We start from the raw sequence: 16,161 nt of genomic DNA, 5'->3' as shown, positions 1-16,161 counted from the left end.
AATAGAAGGGACTTGTTTCAACTTTACATCTTAAAGAGATAAAAACGAAGCTTCGAGAATGCATATGCAAAGAAAACTATTGGTGTCGATTCGTAATACCTTTAGAGGATTAACAATTGTAGATTTTTTGGGTTTCATGCTATCGATTTTTGTTTCATACGTTATGAGCTTGGCAGTTTTGGAATGGCTAATTCACAAAAACATATGAATCAACTCGTGTTCATGATACACAACTATTCAAATAAACATTGGGATCAATCAGCTGCGAATATCTAATAGACACCAAAACTGCCCGACAGTTCAACAGTAATTATTCATACATATTAGTAACTAGTTAATCAAATACAGGTCTGTGCACTAGTTCTTAAGCGATGTTAACTAGTGTAGGAGTGAGTCAGGTGAAAGCTAGGGATAGACAACCTAAAACGTGACATTACACCATGAAATCATTGATTGTTTAACCAAACTAGGTTGGCAGGTTCAAATTACATGGTTAAAGTTTGAGAGATAAACTAATGTTTGAAAACGTTGGGTAACATGCCAATGCGGTGCAGATGCATCCATTCCTTATTTCATTCTAGACCTTGTATCCCAATATTACTCCATACATACCTTTTAATTCTGTTTTTCGAACAATATTTACTCTTTCTCGTTGTTATTGTCAATACCCATATTTATACTGCTTTACTACTATTCATCTTGTGGCGTTAATATAGTAAAACTTGGGCTAACGCACATCTATACCAAACTATACGTTCATTATGACCAACTGAGTGATTGAACGTTAGTATTTTAATCACTAAATCATCGCTACATTAATCGTAAATAGATAACAAACAACTCCTTTCAGATACTAAATTACAACACAATTATCATTCATTTGTTATAAATAAGGTTTATTATTAGAATTATTTCAAAACTATTCAAACGTTTTTTTATATTTACAAATAAATGTTAACTGAAAGATATGATCACTTTTTTATTCTGTTGCCGCATGTCATATTCAAGTATGTATATTCTAACAGTAATAGTGCGATGAATAACAAGTGTTGTTTCTTTGTAATGCATATTTATTACTTCATCAAAACTTGAATTCTTTATATTTTTTCGATGTGGACGGAACAGTTGGCTCGGGTGCATTACTTAAAACTGCACTACCCCCGCCAGATTTCACTCCACTAATATGATCTTGCTGAGATTCAGTGCCTGCTATGCGCTTACGTAACATACGTTCACGAGGATCTTCAGCCTAGACAAAGAGTTTAGGTAAAGTGAAAAAAGTTGACAATAAATAACATTGTAAACAATGTGTATTAATGAACAATCCTCTCTAAGTAAGCCTAAAAATAATGTGGTACACTCTCTTGGTAATTTTCAATCATTTTAAAAATAATATCGCGGTGAATGTTTTCCTTTATTTAGCTCATCTAAAAATGAAGTTTAATAATATGCAACTTGCTGAAAATCAATCTTAGTAACCGATTTCACTATAGAATCAATAGAACAAATTAATACGTAGTAGTGATAATGAGAGTTCATGTTATCTAGTTTCTGATTAATAAATATTAAGTTTTTTTTTCCGTAAAGACAACTATGATAAACTTCTGACTCATAATTTTGTACCGGCTTTGTTGTTATTTAATTGGTTCTTGTCACCTTTAAATTGTTAATTTTGTTATCTGTTCCAAGGCCACTGAGTATTACCATATATACTGGGTAGTTCCACCTCCATTTAAAGTTCTTAAATATCGACCCGTTTCTGTGTACCTGTCTTACATAAAATTGGAGATATTGTCGAAGTGTTATGTATCAGTTAACAGTCTATCGAGTTCACATTAGATTCTGTATGTACTAGACAAAACCTAATTGTTCGTGACTAGAAATTATCGTAGGGTGATCACAAAACTCAACGAGTAAACACATGTGTCTAGATATACATTTTGTCATTTGGTCTAGTCAAACCTTACTACTAATCACTACTTTATTTTCAAGTAGACTTAGGTATGATTTAATTTACATAAAAGGTAAATATATGTGCTACATCGCGAAGCATAACAACATTATTAAATTTTGGAATGCGATGAGATTGAATGATAGATTAATTATACTAAATTAATGAACACTATCAAGTGAGATAGAAAAAGGACAGAAACTAGTGGAAAAATATTTGTACCTTTGGTAGGTCTTAACTTTGAAAAGTAATTGGGATTATTATGTTCTCTGAAGAAAAGATGCAACATTCAGACAATGCTTAAAGAGAGCAAGAACGAAGATTGATGCAGAATATGAACTCATTTTATTACGTTAGGTTCTCATCAGCTGCTTACAACCTATAATATTTTAAAATCAACGTTTTATAGATATTGATATACTTATACATGTGAGGGTGTTTAGAGGTGAATATCTGTATCATGATGCAGCGAATATTTCAATAGTTAATAAGGTCATAAAAATTTAGTTTCGGATAAAGTTTGGGAGGGAAAGTTCCAGAACATTGAATTAGTGATTAGAACTCATAGAGTTAACAAACATATTCGTTCTTGTTCTCTTTAAGATAATAAAGGGAACTATATGTATGGAATTTCATACAATGCATTTGGAAACCCAAGTTTCAAGTTTTGCCATCGCATAAATCTTAGTTGAAATAGTTTTTTTAAAGCAGCACTTGAGATCTACAGTATTAACTAGAATATCAAGCATTCAAACATTAACTAGATTACCTGAAAAATATACCAAGTCTTCGAAAAATGATAAGTACTGGCATCATAAAGAAACGTTAAACTATATGCATATAAGACTCCAACCAGTAGACTACTTGAAGTTATGGGCTTTGTGTGTCAAAAAAAGTAATTTTGTTAAGATAGCCTACATTAATACGCCAAACATTAGTTGAAAACGGTTGCATTAGTTACTGTCACAGACTTTGCATAGATTTCCTTTCACAGTTCCTTTTGAATAAACTTATCGCAAAATGTTACTTTTCCAAAAGAAGTTTATAGGAAAATGAGACTACAGTTAAAGTAAGTGATTGTTTATCGTTTTAATGGGGATAAATAAGTTAAACTGAGAAAGCCAGAATCTAAGTATACTTTGAATCGGTTACATACATGAAACAGCATACTTACTTCGATTCCACGCTGAGCACCTGTTACACCAGCCACATCATACAATTTAGTACTACCCATAAGTGCATTAGGTTGTAAATTAGTTTCAGTTTCAGGAAGTATACGATACAACTGAGTGGATGGTGTAACCAAACCAGTACTATCTTCCATTGCCTCTTCTATAGTTTTCTTACGTAGTTCAATCATACTTTGTGGAGTTTCTAAACCAGCACCAACGCTGGATACACCACTAGGTGTTATTAATCTGTAACCAAACAAATAGTATAGAAGCAAAAACAAAATTAATTTTTTAATAAAAGAAATTACGCGAAATAATATACACGAAAACCCATGAATTGTCGGAAACGTTCCTAAGAAATCAATAAACCTCACAGCAATCAAGTTCGACTGAGGAAAAAACCTATAAAAAGTAGTTAACTTATGAGAAAATCCTTGAAAGTTGGCAATTCCCATTCACAATAAAAAATCATAATAAAGGAGACATGAAATTACACCAATGTTTATTTGTCAAATTAAGAAATCTTTACTTTTTTATATTACGAACTCAATGTGAACCATTTTTATGCATAATGTTGTCAATCAAATGATTCACAATAAATGCTCAAAGGATAATATTCACGAAGAATTTCACAAGTATAGAAATAAACACGAAAGCTAATAAGAACCCGGATTTTTTCCATCAACATAGTATTTTGTTAGGAGCGAGTTCGAATAACCTTCCCTGAACTCGAGGACAATCGTGACCATATCATCAAACAAAAATTACTTATTTTGCTAACATAATATAACCAATCAAGTAAATGGCTCAATACAAAATGAGCTTTATTTCAAATAAATGAATGGATGGATCCTTGAAATGTTGAATAAAATACTGTGAAACTATATTAATCAACTTTTCCTGAAAACAAACAACTAATACAACTCTGTGACAGGATACAGGTTCATGTACTCTACATTTCAATCACACTGTGTTTTACATGAGAGCTATTGACAACATTACCCGGCCCCTCAAGCCCACATATATGGAACCTGGCTCGAAGCCGTTACGAAGTTATTGGAACCCGACTGTTATAACTAATAATAAACTGTTGAGTCAATTAATTGAAAGTCAAATTATCTAACTTCCAGACCAAGCTCCATAAACAAGTAAGTCAAAATAAGGAATAAGGCGAGACGGTTAGAATCAATTACAGTTTGTGACTAAACTGAGCAGATATACAAAATTATAGAATTTAGACAGAAAAAATGGATGTATCCCATAGATAACAGAACATACTGTCTTCGCCATTGGTAAAGGCGACAATAGTTGGTCCATTTCAACCAATGATTAGATATAAAACTTTAAAAGCTGCTTAACTTTTACAATAAATTGTTATTTTTTAAACCGTTTGTTTTAATCAGTGAATGTGATTCTTGTTAATTATTATTTCGGATTTAATATTAAGCGGGGACCCGCTTTTTTTAATATTCTTTATACAATTAAAAGAAAAGATATCGAAATATTGTAATTTTAGTTTAAGAGTACTTATACTATCTCTAAGATCTGTTAACCTATTTCCTAGAATTATTTGCTATGTTGAAAGAAGAGATGAGTATTTCCACGAAAACAGAGCACAGTATACTCATCAAACGAATGGTGGATATTCTAACTGATGATACGCTCATTCCTGACTACACCCAAACGAAATGAGCTTCGTGGGCAGTAGCGATTATATTCTCTGGCTAAAGACAACTTATGGAAGGATACAAATAACAGTAATGGGAAATAAATGAGAGCTTACCCTCCAGCAGGTGTGACTAGGCCACCGACATCTACTGGTCGAGGAATAGATCCTGCACTTGGCAACGTTACGAGCATCTTTTTGGCTTCATTTTCAGCCATCGCAGATGCTGCTGCTTGATCTTCATCACTCTCATCGTCCGTATCCATATCCTGATCACCATCTTCACCTTCAGACTCCTCATCAGATTCCAACTCGCCCCAATAACTGATATTTCCATGAGCTGATTTCATAATAAAGAATATGTGACAATACGCAGTTAGTGTATATTTTACTAATATTATACTAACAAATCAAAGTCCTAAATATTTTTAAAGTGGTAGGAAAGAACTTTGATTTCATACTTTGCGATTGTTAGATAGCTTTGCTTTAAGTGGATATACTTACACCAGTCTTAGCAATTTTTCGTTCTGGTTGTTTACTTTTAACATTTTGAATCAGATGTCAACCTTTCTTTGGTGTTCAAAATAAGAGAGAGGCATATATATTGGTTACTTCTAGTCCGTTGTCCTAAAATAAACGCTAGGTATAACACTAAAACAATTACTACCTAATCTCATCTTTAATTCCTATTAACAATGACATAATTGGAAATTATTATTCTAAACAGTATCAACTCGGAAAGTATATCTCTTGTAGCAAAAAATTAATGATCAGTGGTTATCAGATTCAGTATACAGAAACAAATGAGCAAAAAATGAGCATCAAGATTATAATAATATCAACCATTTATTTAAAAGTAAGAGAAATGTTCATAAACATTGCCTTGATTAGATAACAAGAGTGGTAAACTGGTAATACGTGTAGGCTAAATATACCAGCTAGAATATTTACTATTTTCCAGTAAAGCTACAACAATCAATATCCACATTCACGTAGGCATTTAAATGCATCCTTCATATATGTGCCTGGTCCTAAATTGTAGCTGACTGGCTCATCTGATGTAGGACATGATATCAAACAGCTTTATTCCTAATCTAAAGAAACAATCCATGTAACAATTTCGAATAAATTTAACATTTAATTGTCATTAAGACGCACTGCTTTTAACAGTAAAATCACCAAACAAATAGTGAAATGCATTTTTAAAAATGTAAAAAACCTACCGATTTGCTCATCGGCATCCTCAAAAGTGGTTGGTGGGGGTGGCGGTGGTGGTACACCGGCAATATTACCTCCATTTCCAAACACATCTCCATAAACAGGACGTCCTAGCTCATCCACGGGAGGTTTACCCCATCCGCCAGGGTGATAACCAAATGCACAACCATCCGGAATAGGAGCATTTAGACCGGGGATCTTCAAATTGGGATACGAAGGAGGTGGACCATACCGTTGCATAGCAATCAACCATGGTGGAGGATATCGCTCAGCACCCTTAAGTGAAATTTGCAGAAAGTGTATTTTATTTTCGATACTAGGAGAGTGGGAAAATAATCTGCTTTTAATGGCCCAGAATTATCTGACTCCACTTTAGTCGTGTGATTATCGTTACTGATATAGACATGTCACCAATCCTAGCATATGATCATCGACTTAAATAACGTTAGTGTATAAGGGAATTAAATAAGTCAAATGCGATAATGGATTTTGAATATATTTCGTACAATCGTTAATCGGAAAGCGAAGCAAAACAAAATGACACGCAGTGGAGAAGGCGGGTGGGTCAACTCGATTTAATTAAGTGTTAATCGATATTCCTAGTCAAACAAAAACTAATGAATTTAAATCGGAAATTCAGTGTATGGTGTGAACCACAATTAATGTAATCAGACTGAAATCATGATAAAAAGAACGAATTAAGTGTATAAACCACCAAAAAACTAAAAATATAGTCTTAGGTTAATTTGATTCACACTTGTGACCTACTGCATTTAAATAATAACATGAGGCCTTAAATTATCTATGGTGTCATCTTATAAAAGGCGAACAAGTTTGTTGGTAAATACACGCATCAAAACTATACCATTTTATCAAAATCCTATCAAACTTTGATCACTACCAAAATAAAAACCATTAAGTTGTTTATACGAATATTCGTCAAGATTAGAACGAATAGTTTGACAGTAATTGAGCGCCGAGTATAGAGAAGTCATTATATGTGAAAATTATATTTGAAATATTCTCAGCGATTGAAATATAACTAATTCCAACGTTTCGTCCAGCTAACTTGTCTGGACTTCTTCAGGGTAACAATCAAAATCAAAATTATCAAAGACATATATAGCTTTTAACAATCAGGATTATACTGTGTTAAACCAATCATATTTGGATGTTGATTTTTTGTAAAATAGGATCAAATGAGTCAGTTAACTGCAAATCATGTGAAGAATTCAACTACATAGAAATAATTAACTGAGTAACAAATCGTATGTGTGTGAGTGTGCAGGTATGTATGTATGTGTAAGAGATTGATATGAAGGAATTAATAAATAAATAAAGTTCAAGTTCAAGGTGGAAAAATTTTTTGATAATGAAACATCGATGTACATGTCAAAACATAAATTGTATTGTTTCAAAAACTCATTGAATTCATTCCAAAAATAATAACGATGCATGTGATATTAAAAACAGGTTTAAACAAGAGATAGGTTCCAAATTTACTTGTCAAACGAAATTTGCCATGTAGTTGCCAGTTGAATACCATCTTTTCGGTTCAGGCTGTTCTTGTTCGCCCATATATGCAGCGCTTCTGCTGTCAATCTTTCTTTATGGGTGTTAAAACCTTTCTGAAGTATTTTGGTCCCTTCGAAATTAATCTTGTGCCCTGTTTCTAACGCATGTAACGCTATCGCTGACTTATTTTCAAGTTTCTTTAAATCGACCGAGGATTTTGGAACATTTTTCAAGCATTGTTTGTGTTCCTTCAATCTTACATTCAGTTGCCTGGATGTTTCTCCAACATAGGTAGCATTACAGTCATGACAGCGAATCTCATACACAATGTTCTGTTGTTCTTCCTTTGCTGATTTGTCCTTAACTTTCACTAATGTCGATCTTAATGTGTTATTCGCTCTAAAATACACTCTTATATCATGTTTGTTTAGAATCCGTTTGATTTCTTCTGATGTTGCACTACGGTAAGGTATGACTACGGTGTACTTCCATTCTTTTCGTATACTTTCTAGTTTAGGTTTTCTTTCATTTTTAATAATCTTCTTTAAAAACCTTTTTGGGTAGTTGTTATCCCTAAGAGTAGAAAATACTTTATTTAATTCGGTTCTTTGGTCTTCTTTGTCTGTAACAATCGTAGTACTTCTGTTCATTAGATTTTTCACTACATTAATTTTCGTGCTCTGTGAATGGGCTGAATTAAAATCCAAGTATCTCTCGGAATGTGTTGATTTTCTGTAAACATTTATTTTTAACTTCTTATTATTGTGTCGACGTTCAACCAAACAATCTAGAAATGCTAGTTTATGGTCAACTGATTCTAATTCCTTAGTTAGTTTAATGTTTTCAGAAATGCTGTTTGCATTGTTAAACAGTTCTTCCATACCATCCCGTTTATTGATAATAAAAATATCGTCTACATACCTTAACTATAACTTTGGTGGACACAAACTCTTTGCGATTGCACTAGTTTCTAGGGAATGCATGAATAAATTCGCTACAATCGGAGAAACTGATGAGCCCATTGCTATACCCTCTTTCTGTCTGTAAAGTTGACCCCGAAATATGAATAAGGTAGATCTTAAACATAATTCTAAGCATTTTATAACCTCTGATGAATCTAATGGGCATCGTAAATTCAAATCTAAATCAGATTCTAAACAATCATTGATAATATCCATTGCTCGACTGATAGGTACATTAGTGAATAAGGAAGATACATCAAAACTTGCCATTATTTCGTCTTCTTCTATATCGATGGTATCAATTAAATTCTTGAATTCCATAGAGTTTTTAATTCCATGATTAATCCGCTTTTCATATGGTTTGAGAATCTTAGCTAAATATTTAGCTAGATTGTAAGTCGGTGAGTTTGTATAGTCTACCACTGGTCTTAGTGGAGTATTATTCTTGTGGATCTTTGGTAGTTCATAAAATCTGCATGGGTTACAACTCTTTGGATATAACATAAACCATAAGGATGATCCTAGCTTAACTTTTAATGATTGTGAGAGTTTGCTAGTTTCTGCCTTGAGTTTGTTAAGAGTTGTTCTACTTTTTGCTTCTTTGATTTTTTCATATGGACCCTCTTGTAGATGTTCCTTGGCTTTCTTCTCATACTCTGTTTTATTCATAACTGTAGTATTACCTTTATCTGCTCTCGTTATTATGATCGTTTTGTCCTCTCTCAGCTGTTTTAGTGCGTAATATTCATTTTTATTTATGTTAGGGTTGTGAGGTTTCTGATGTAATAATGTGTTCATTATTTTATTCCTCAGTTCATTCGCTGTATCATTCGGGAGTATATTCAGCGCTGGTTCTACTGTTGGTATAACATTGAAAGGTGTTAATTTATGTCTTAAAGATAAAACCAACATACTATTCTGAGTAATTATCTTTAAATCATTATCTAATCCCAAAAGAAACGCGATATGGTTAACAGTTTTCAAACAAATCAACACAAGTTCCCATATAATTTATATACGAATAAGACCACGAAACAGAGCTACACGATATTGCGTAAAAATTAGGAAAGAATGGTACTTGAGAATTGTACAGTATGTGACAAATAGGAGCAAAGTACATCATACAAGCGTCTCAGATCGTAAAAAGGAACCAGGAATCCGATGAAATTTTATCTCGTTTGAAAATGCTGACAAAGCTCCGTAATAAAAATAAAGTAGGTCTGAAAAGTTTGGCTCTAATAGGTTATAGATCCGTAGGGAATGTGATAAACTAACACATAAATAATCTACGACTACATAGTAAAAATTTAAAACTTACGGAGCCAGACGGTAAACCTAGAGCATTTCGAAGCTCATCTGACATATTACCAGGTTTTTTCTCCTTCAGTTTTACTTCAAATTCTTTGCCTTCATAATAAAGATCGCCATGAATTGATAGTTTGGGTTTGGTTTGGTACTTAAAGAAAGCATCGTGCAATTTGTGATAATCGATATCCACCTTTCCAACTTTAGGACGAATTTTTTCACGCATTTTTGTTTTCAATGTTTTGTCAGAATCCTGAAAATTAGTTTAAGAAACTATTATTATCATTATTATTGCACAGTCTTCACAATTTAAGGACTGCAAAACATCTTACTAATATGACTGTGATAATACCAATGAATTAACTAAACTTTGATATTGGAATACTACAGCTCCATTCTCTCTTAGCCCCAGCTACTCCAAAAGAAAAATCTATTAGGAAGATTTATCTAATATAGATCAAAGAAGACTAATTCACATTCAAATTCATCCCATTATACAGAGATCACATGCAGTAATTGTTGCTTAAAGAAACTATTAAATTGGAAAATCGCCGCAGAATTAATACAATTGAATACCATGTTGAATAAAAGTAAAAGTAACGCGAAATAATATGGGGTCAATCAATACAATAAAAGTGTACTGGAAGTCCAAATCACATTAAATCAATACGTAATCATACGCTTGATGTCTTCCGAATAATTGAATTTTGAAGATTTGATATCCCCGATACCCGCACCCAATTAACAATGAACTACTCTAGGGTTTACCTGGAAGTTTTCCACCTTCCGCCGATGTCAGTCGGACTACGCCCTCGCCCATAAATCCAACTCAGGCATTTGATCTGCCTGGTTCTTTGTGGGTTGGCAGAACGAAGGTAATCAGAAAGAAGCATGAGAATGTTACTGTGGCTGTGTGTCCGGGAAGTATTTGTCTTACGTAACCGATTATGTTTAGTCCACCTGTCTTTTCCTACGACTACTTCATACAACATCCTTCCATGGCTTTCTATTACATACCTTTCTATTCGTCGGCTAGAGACCGGGAGTTGCGGACGAACATTGGCATATTAGGTCGGAATCCTAGGGGGATTGGCTGATATTTGAGGTAGTGTTGGCGCAGCATGGTGTGGTTTTTCAGCTCTCGACCGATCAAGGCTTTTACTAGTGATAACTTGTTTGGGGCTGCATCATTAAGAATGGGGTAATATATAAACGCGAAACTAGAATTCTGGAAGTACTCTCTTGAAGGTATTGACGAAACGTTGAACTTATTCATTTAACTGTGTATCATATGGCAGTGTTTTTAGCTGCCAGTTTATGACAAACTATTTGACTTTCTGAGTCGTAGTCGCTGAGTAGCGCTTGTTGAATATGCTTCACAGCCACCAGAAATGCTCAAATGGCACTGGACAAGTGAATTACTGCATAGGTTTTCGTAGAGAACGTAGCGATTGCCGGTTTTTCGGTTTCCATTAGCCACTCATCTATTCATGTACCAAAATCCATTGAATTCAGAAAATCACACTTTTTAAGACGCAGCCGGGACATGTTTTCATCATAGAACTGTCAAGGTCTGTAGGTCATTCGGCAATAACTAAGATACTATAGAGTTACTCCTGGAATATTAGATAACGATGCACATCAGTTGAATGGCCTTGGATAACCAAATGGAAAGTGGTCCCTGGGATTTGTAGGCAGAAATTCGTGAGTTGTGTCCGTTGGTAACAAGCTTTTCCAAAAGAAGCCACCACAAGAGGGTGGTAATTAGGTTAGCCGAGACTAGGAGAAAATAATTATACTATTCAAGACCCATCGAGAAATCAGTAGATTCCTAATCAGCCGTATAGTTTCCTACAAAATAGGGGCTGCTTATGCTGAATAGGTAACTGATGTGATGACGTCCTGTTGATGTAATTGTAAAGTCTCATTGACTTTCATCAGGTATGCATAGAGTGGATCTTTAAAGTTACGAAGAGAAAAACGTTAAGGTAGTAGTAACGCTGCTTGAATACTTTAGCAATAACCTAGACCTGATTTCAAAACATCGTCGTACTATTTCAGCAGCTTCATTAAATCGTCCGTATACATAGTGGATTGAACGTCATTACGTACAGGACTAAGGGATGTCAGCTAAATAAAGAGTGTCAAACCAGTTGATATTGCTGTTAGTTGTAGGTCGGCTTCTTAAGATTCCAATGGCAATAATCGTCTTTACAACCAATGGTGTTTGAAAGGGTAGAACTTGGTAAAAATGCCATATTCCACAACCCCGGCATGGAGAATGTAGAGTCGTTCGGAACGGAAACTTTTTTTCAAACTTGAATTTCCTGAGAAAACAGACGCGACCGGTTTTGTTTTTCGATAAACTATATGTTCTTTAGTATAGCTCTAACAACCAAACTGAACAAGTGTGATATCACACTGCAAGTTCACAAATTGTTGATACTCATTTGTGACATTGCTCAATGTTAGTTTTATTTCCTGATCCAGACGAATAAGTAGGTACATTCTAATATTATTAAATTTGGATGAATGTAAACTCCAAATGAGTATTAATAACTTGTTCTTTTGTTGCCGATTTAAGCTTAATTTTTTCGAACTTCGTATTCACAACGAAAATATGCATGGAGAAATCATCTGTTTCATATATTAACTTCAAGTAGTGTGAGTGCTAAACAGGGAAGTTATCGACATAACGTGACTTAAAGACTTACATGTTTCGTCAAATATTTTATGGCGTGATTTGCAAGGTATGATGTAGCAGTAAGTGTCTAGTTCTACTGGGCCAAGTCTACTGAACAATTAACTGATTTACCGATAGTCTTGAGCAAGTAAAATAAACTTCAAACAGGTCTTCACACAACCGAAACCATGTATCAACAGTTACATTTGTTTCAGGAGCATAAATACATTTAGCCATGTTGTAAGCAATTCCATCTTTTGAACGTGCAACACTCGAAACACGGACAGTCAGTCAGTCAGTAACAACGTAGAACTTCGTACGTACGTACGTACATCAGTTCGAGTTGCCACACCACATTAGCACAGAGATGCAGTTGTCGATTCAAATCCCATAGTGGTAGAGGTAATAAGAGTATAAGCAGTAATCGGGAAGATTAGGGTTTGGAGATGTTATTTAAAGAGTATAATCCAGTGAAATAAATTTGGAAAGAGGAAAAAAGGGACATGAAGAATTCAGAAGATTAGAATTTGGGAGAACACAGAGAGTGGATGCACCTGCGCCATTGCAAACGATTTTGAGCCAGAGATAGCAGCTTGAAGTTTGTAAAGTTTCATTGACCTAAGTTGTTGACTAAACAGTAACTCCACTTTAACAGAACCAAACTAAATAAAACTTGGGAAATATGTAGATGACGGTTACCAGGATAAAAGAGAAAATGTAACCAAATTTAAGGAAAAAACTTAATGAACTCACTTTGTCTTGTACCGTTTGTCGCATCTCCATAATCCCTGTGCGAGCAATGAAGTCGGGTAGGCGAAAAGGAGGTTTCTCGAAACCACGTTTACCCTGTAAATATTTTCTTTTTGCACACCAATGTTTGGGAACTGGTACAGTATTTCGATATGCCTTCAAGAAAGCTAATAAAAGTGGATCTTTGGCACAGACATCCCACATTTCGATGACATCGGGACGTGCTACCATCTGTTTAAGTGCAGCAACGCTAGGACGGTTGAGACGCTTTAGCTTTTTCTTGCTTAGTGTCTCGACCCCATTAGATCCTGAGTCTAAACCCCCTGCAGAACCAACTTTGGACTGTGAACCTTTATTCGATTCAGGATCTTGACTCGGGAAACGCCGCCTGGCTTCGTTTGCTGAAGCCTCTTCGGCAAGAAGTGCGGCAGTACGAGCCTTCAGATTGATGTCAGTATGTGATACTGGTTTAGAGGGAACAGAATCTGCCTCGTCATCAGCCAACTAGAAATAAAATAAATACAAATACTTCAGTGTGGGATTTTTGCAAATTTTTAGTACGATAGGGTTAAGAAAGCCATGGGACTGCATCTCCTGACGTTCCTCCATTGTCTTGTGGATCAGACCTTTGGGTCAGTCTCTGGGTGTGGCCCCCTAAGAAAACCATCTGCTTCGGTTTGGGCACTCAGACAGTAACCCAGCCCTCAAATAAATCATTTGGTTTATGTGGTGCATACCTATCCGGTGTCTCCTTGTACCAATGTTTGTATTTAAATAAATAAAAGAAAGTAACTAAGTAAATAATTTATAATAGTGCACAAAAATTGAAGGGATCATTAAGAACATGCATCCACGTGAAGTCCTGAACAATGACTACAAGTTATAATATGATACTGTAAATACTAAAATTTCTAAGATTTGGTAGCTAATAGATTGTAAGCAATCCACAGATTAAGGGGAATGTTCCAAAATAAGATGACGAAAATTCCTCAAAGCTGTTATAGTATAGAGGTAAGTCTGTTAAACTTTTTTTCTCTTAAATATAATCTTGATCAGTCTGCCAAAGACAGTGAGACATGGAGCGAATGTGCATAACTCATGTTAGGAAAGTGAGAGGCAATTAATACAGGAACCAGAGGATGGGAAGTGTTAATGGGAAAATAGCGTCCAAAATATGGTTCAGAAGACAACTAAAATCAAGGTGTCCAACCCTATCACTGTCCAATGTTATCACCTACTCTATTTACACACGGGCCAGGAGTGACACCAGGCACTCAGATTACAACATATAAGCATTTGAATACAAAATCATTAACCTTGGAAACACCACGAAGCGACAGCAATTCGAAAACACAGGAATTTTACTTGATGCATTTCGAAGTAAAAACACTTCGAAGCCGAACACACAAAAACAGTCATATCTACATTTCTGAACATTTTTCAGTTTCTTTTCGACTTCTGAGGTTATTGAATTTTGTGTTAGCATCAAGCAGTCGTGAAACCTGAATCACGAAGTACTATTTTAGAGGTTCGTAGTAACTAATGCATGAAAGACAAGGAATAGTAGTAATGCTATCTATATGTTGAATTAAACAAAAGACCCTTCTTCTCAAATGCCTCCCACAGTGAAATTTAAAGCATGTGTGCGGAGAATAAGGCTAAAACAGTTTGCGATGAAAAGCATTGACAGACATAAGATAGAAAGAATATAAAAACTTATCGCCGGTGAATAAAGTGTGAAACATGTTACTTGAGTCTAGAGATGACGAAAATGAACAAAATTACAGACAGCCCCTCAGTGAATAAAGACAAATCATCAAAACTAACAACCAATCGCACGGCGTGCAATTGATATCAAGCGTGTATGCTTATTTCAAGTCGTATGGTTTCTAAAACGTAAGTCAATCCTTAATGTCCTGAAGCAAACTATCAATAGACACAATGACCTATCACTAAACAACAAGACGGACCACCAATCGTCCACTCACCTTAAAGCGTTCGAACGGTCCTTTATATTGAAACTCAATAATTTCATCCTCTGGTTCAGGGTCACTTTCCTCGTCTTCATGCACTCCATTAGAATAGTCTGAAACCCCATTTAACGAATGCGGCTGGTTTTTCAGCTCTCTACGCCGCTTCAGTGAAGCTTTCTTCCTTAACTTCTTTTTCCTGTTACGTTCTTGTTGTCTACTGAGTCCATAGGAGAAATTAATAGAGTCAAACGACGGTTCAGCTGAGCTCGTAAAAGTCAACGCCATAACACACAAAACACAAATATGGCGCTTTAAAACTCACTTACGATAATCAATGATGTTGTGACAAGCTCGTATTTGTTTTTAGTCGCTTCTCGAAGAAAATGGCATGATTCCATGTGATTGTTATCGTTCAGTGCAGGAAGCTTGGTCTCTCAACCGAACGAATTTTGGTAGATTTGATAATTAATTTAAGGGTAATAGACTACAGGAGACTACATTAAGGATGAAGAATACATTTTAAAAATCTCGGTAGTTGAATTTAAGGTAAATCCGATGTTTCACTTGGATATCTGGTTCAAGCTTTTTCGCAGAAAATATTTCAAAAAACTCGGCACCCAAACATAGAAACTGTTCGTCTAAATTTAGTTTCAGATTGAAAAGGTCAGGAGGTCATATAGCCTGTGTCAGTCCAGGCAGTGGTGATCTCTTCTATTGGAAGTCTAGATATGTGAAGCCTCAATCACATGTTGTGATAGTGAATTCCATCATTTAATGATTCCATCGAAAAGTCCATAGTCAACCGACAAGTAATTTGTTCGAGGCTTGTGAAATTTTCCAGTGCCCTGGTTAACCCTCCTTTTTTGGAAGATGAGAAAAGCAAAGGCATATCATACTCAAATTTATCACTAAGTAAGTTGAAGCCGTGATCAAATCGCTTCTGGTTCATCTATATGGCAGTAAAAA

General features: G+C 35.0%; 1 protein-coding gene across 1 annotated transcript; it reads right to left on the bottom strand.

Annotated features, from left to right (window-relative positions):
• Positions 1-872: 872 nt before the first annotated feature.
• On the bottom strand, positions 873-15,723 carry SF3B2 (Splicing factor 3B subunit 2). Its single transcript, XM_051211895.1, has 7 exons — positions 15,211-15,723; positions 13,226-13,726; positions 9,803-10,042; positions 6,013-6,283; positions 4,907-5,129; positions 3,126-3,369; positions 873-1,249 (listed from the first exon to the last, which is right to left on the bottom strand). The coding sequence occupies exons 1-7, from the start codon at positions 15,478-15,480 to the stop codon at positions 1,082-1,084; spliced, it is 1,917 nt and encodes a 638-aa protein (XP_051073293.1). The 5' UTR covers positions 15,481-15,723; the 3' UTR covers positions 873-1,081.
• Positions 15,724-16,161: the final 438 nt, after the last annotated feature.

Source organism: Schistosoma haematobium, chromosome 1, assembly GCF_000699445.3.
Source record: "Schistosoma haematobium chromosome 1, whole genome shotgun sequence".
In the NCBI taxonomy this organism is placed as follows: domain Eukaryota; kingdom Metazoa; phylum Platyhelminthes; class Trematoda; order Strigeidida; family Schistosomatidae; genus Schistosoma; species Schistosoma haematobium.
The sequence above is the reverse complement of the archived record's forward strand: the minus strand, read 5'-3'. Positions and strand labels throughout refer to the sequence as shown.

Bases quoted from the DNA above. Each gene is read 5' to 3' on its own strand.
- SF3B2 (XM_051211895.1), bottom strand. From the start codon at position 15,480: ATGGCGTTGACTTTTACGAGCTCAGCTGAACCGTCGTTTGACTCTATT. The intron at 10,043-13,225 runs GTGAGTTCATTA...ACTAATTTTCAG, and splicing joins GACAAACGGTACAAGACAAA to GATTCTGACAAAACATTGAA. The intron at 3,370-4,906 runs GTAAGCTCTCAT...GTTTGGTTACAG, and splicing joins CTAGTCACACCTGCTGGAGG to ATTAATAACACCTAGTGGTG.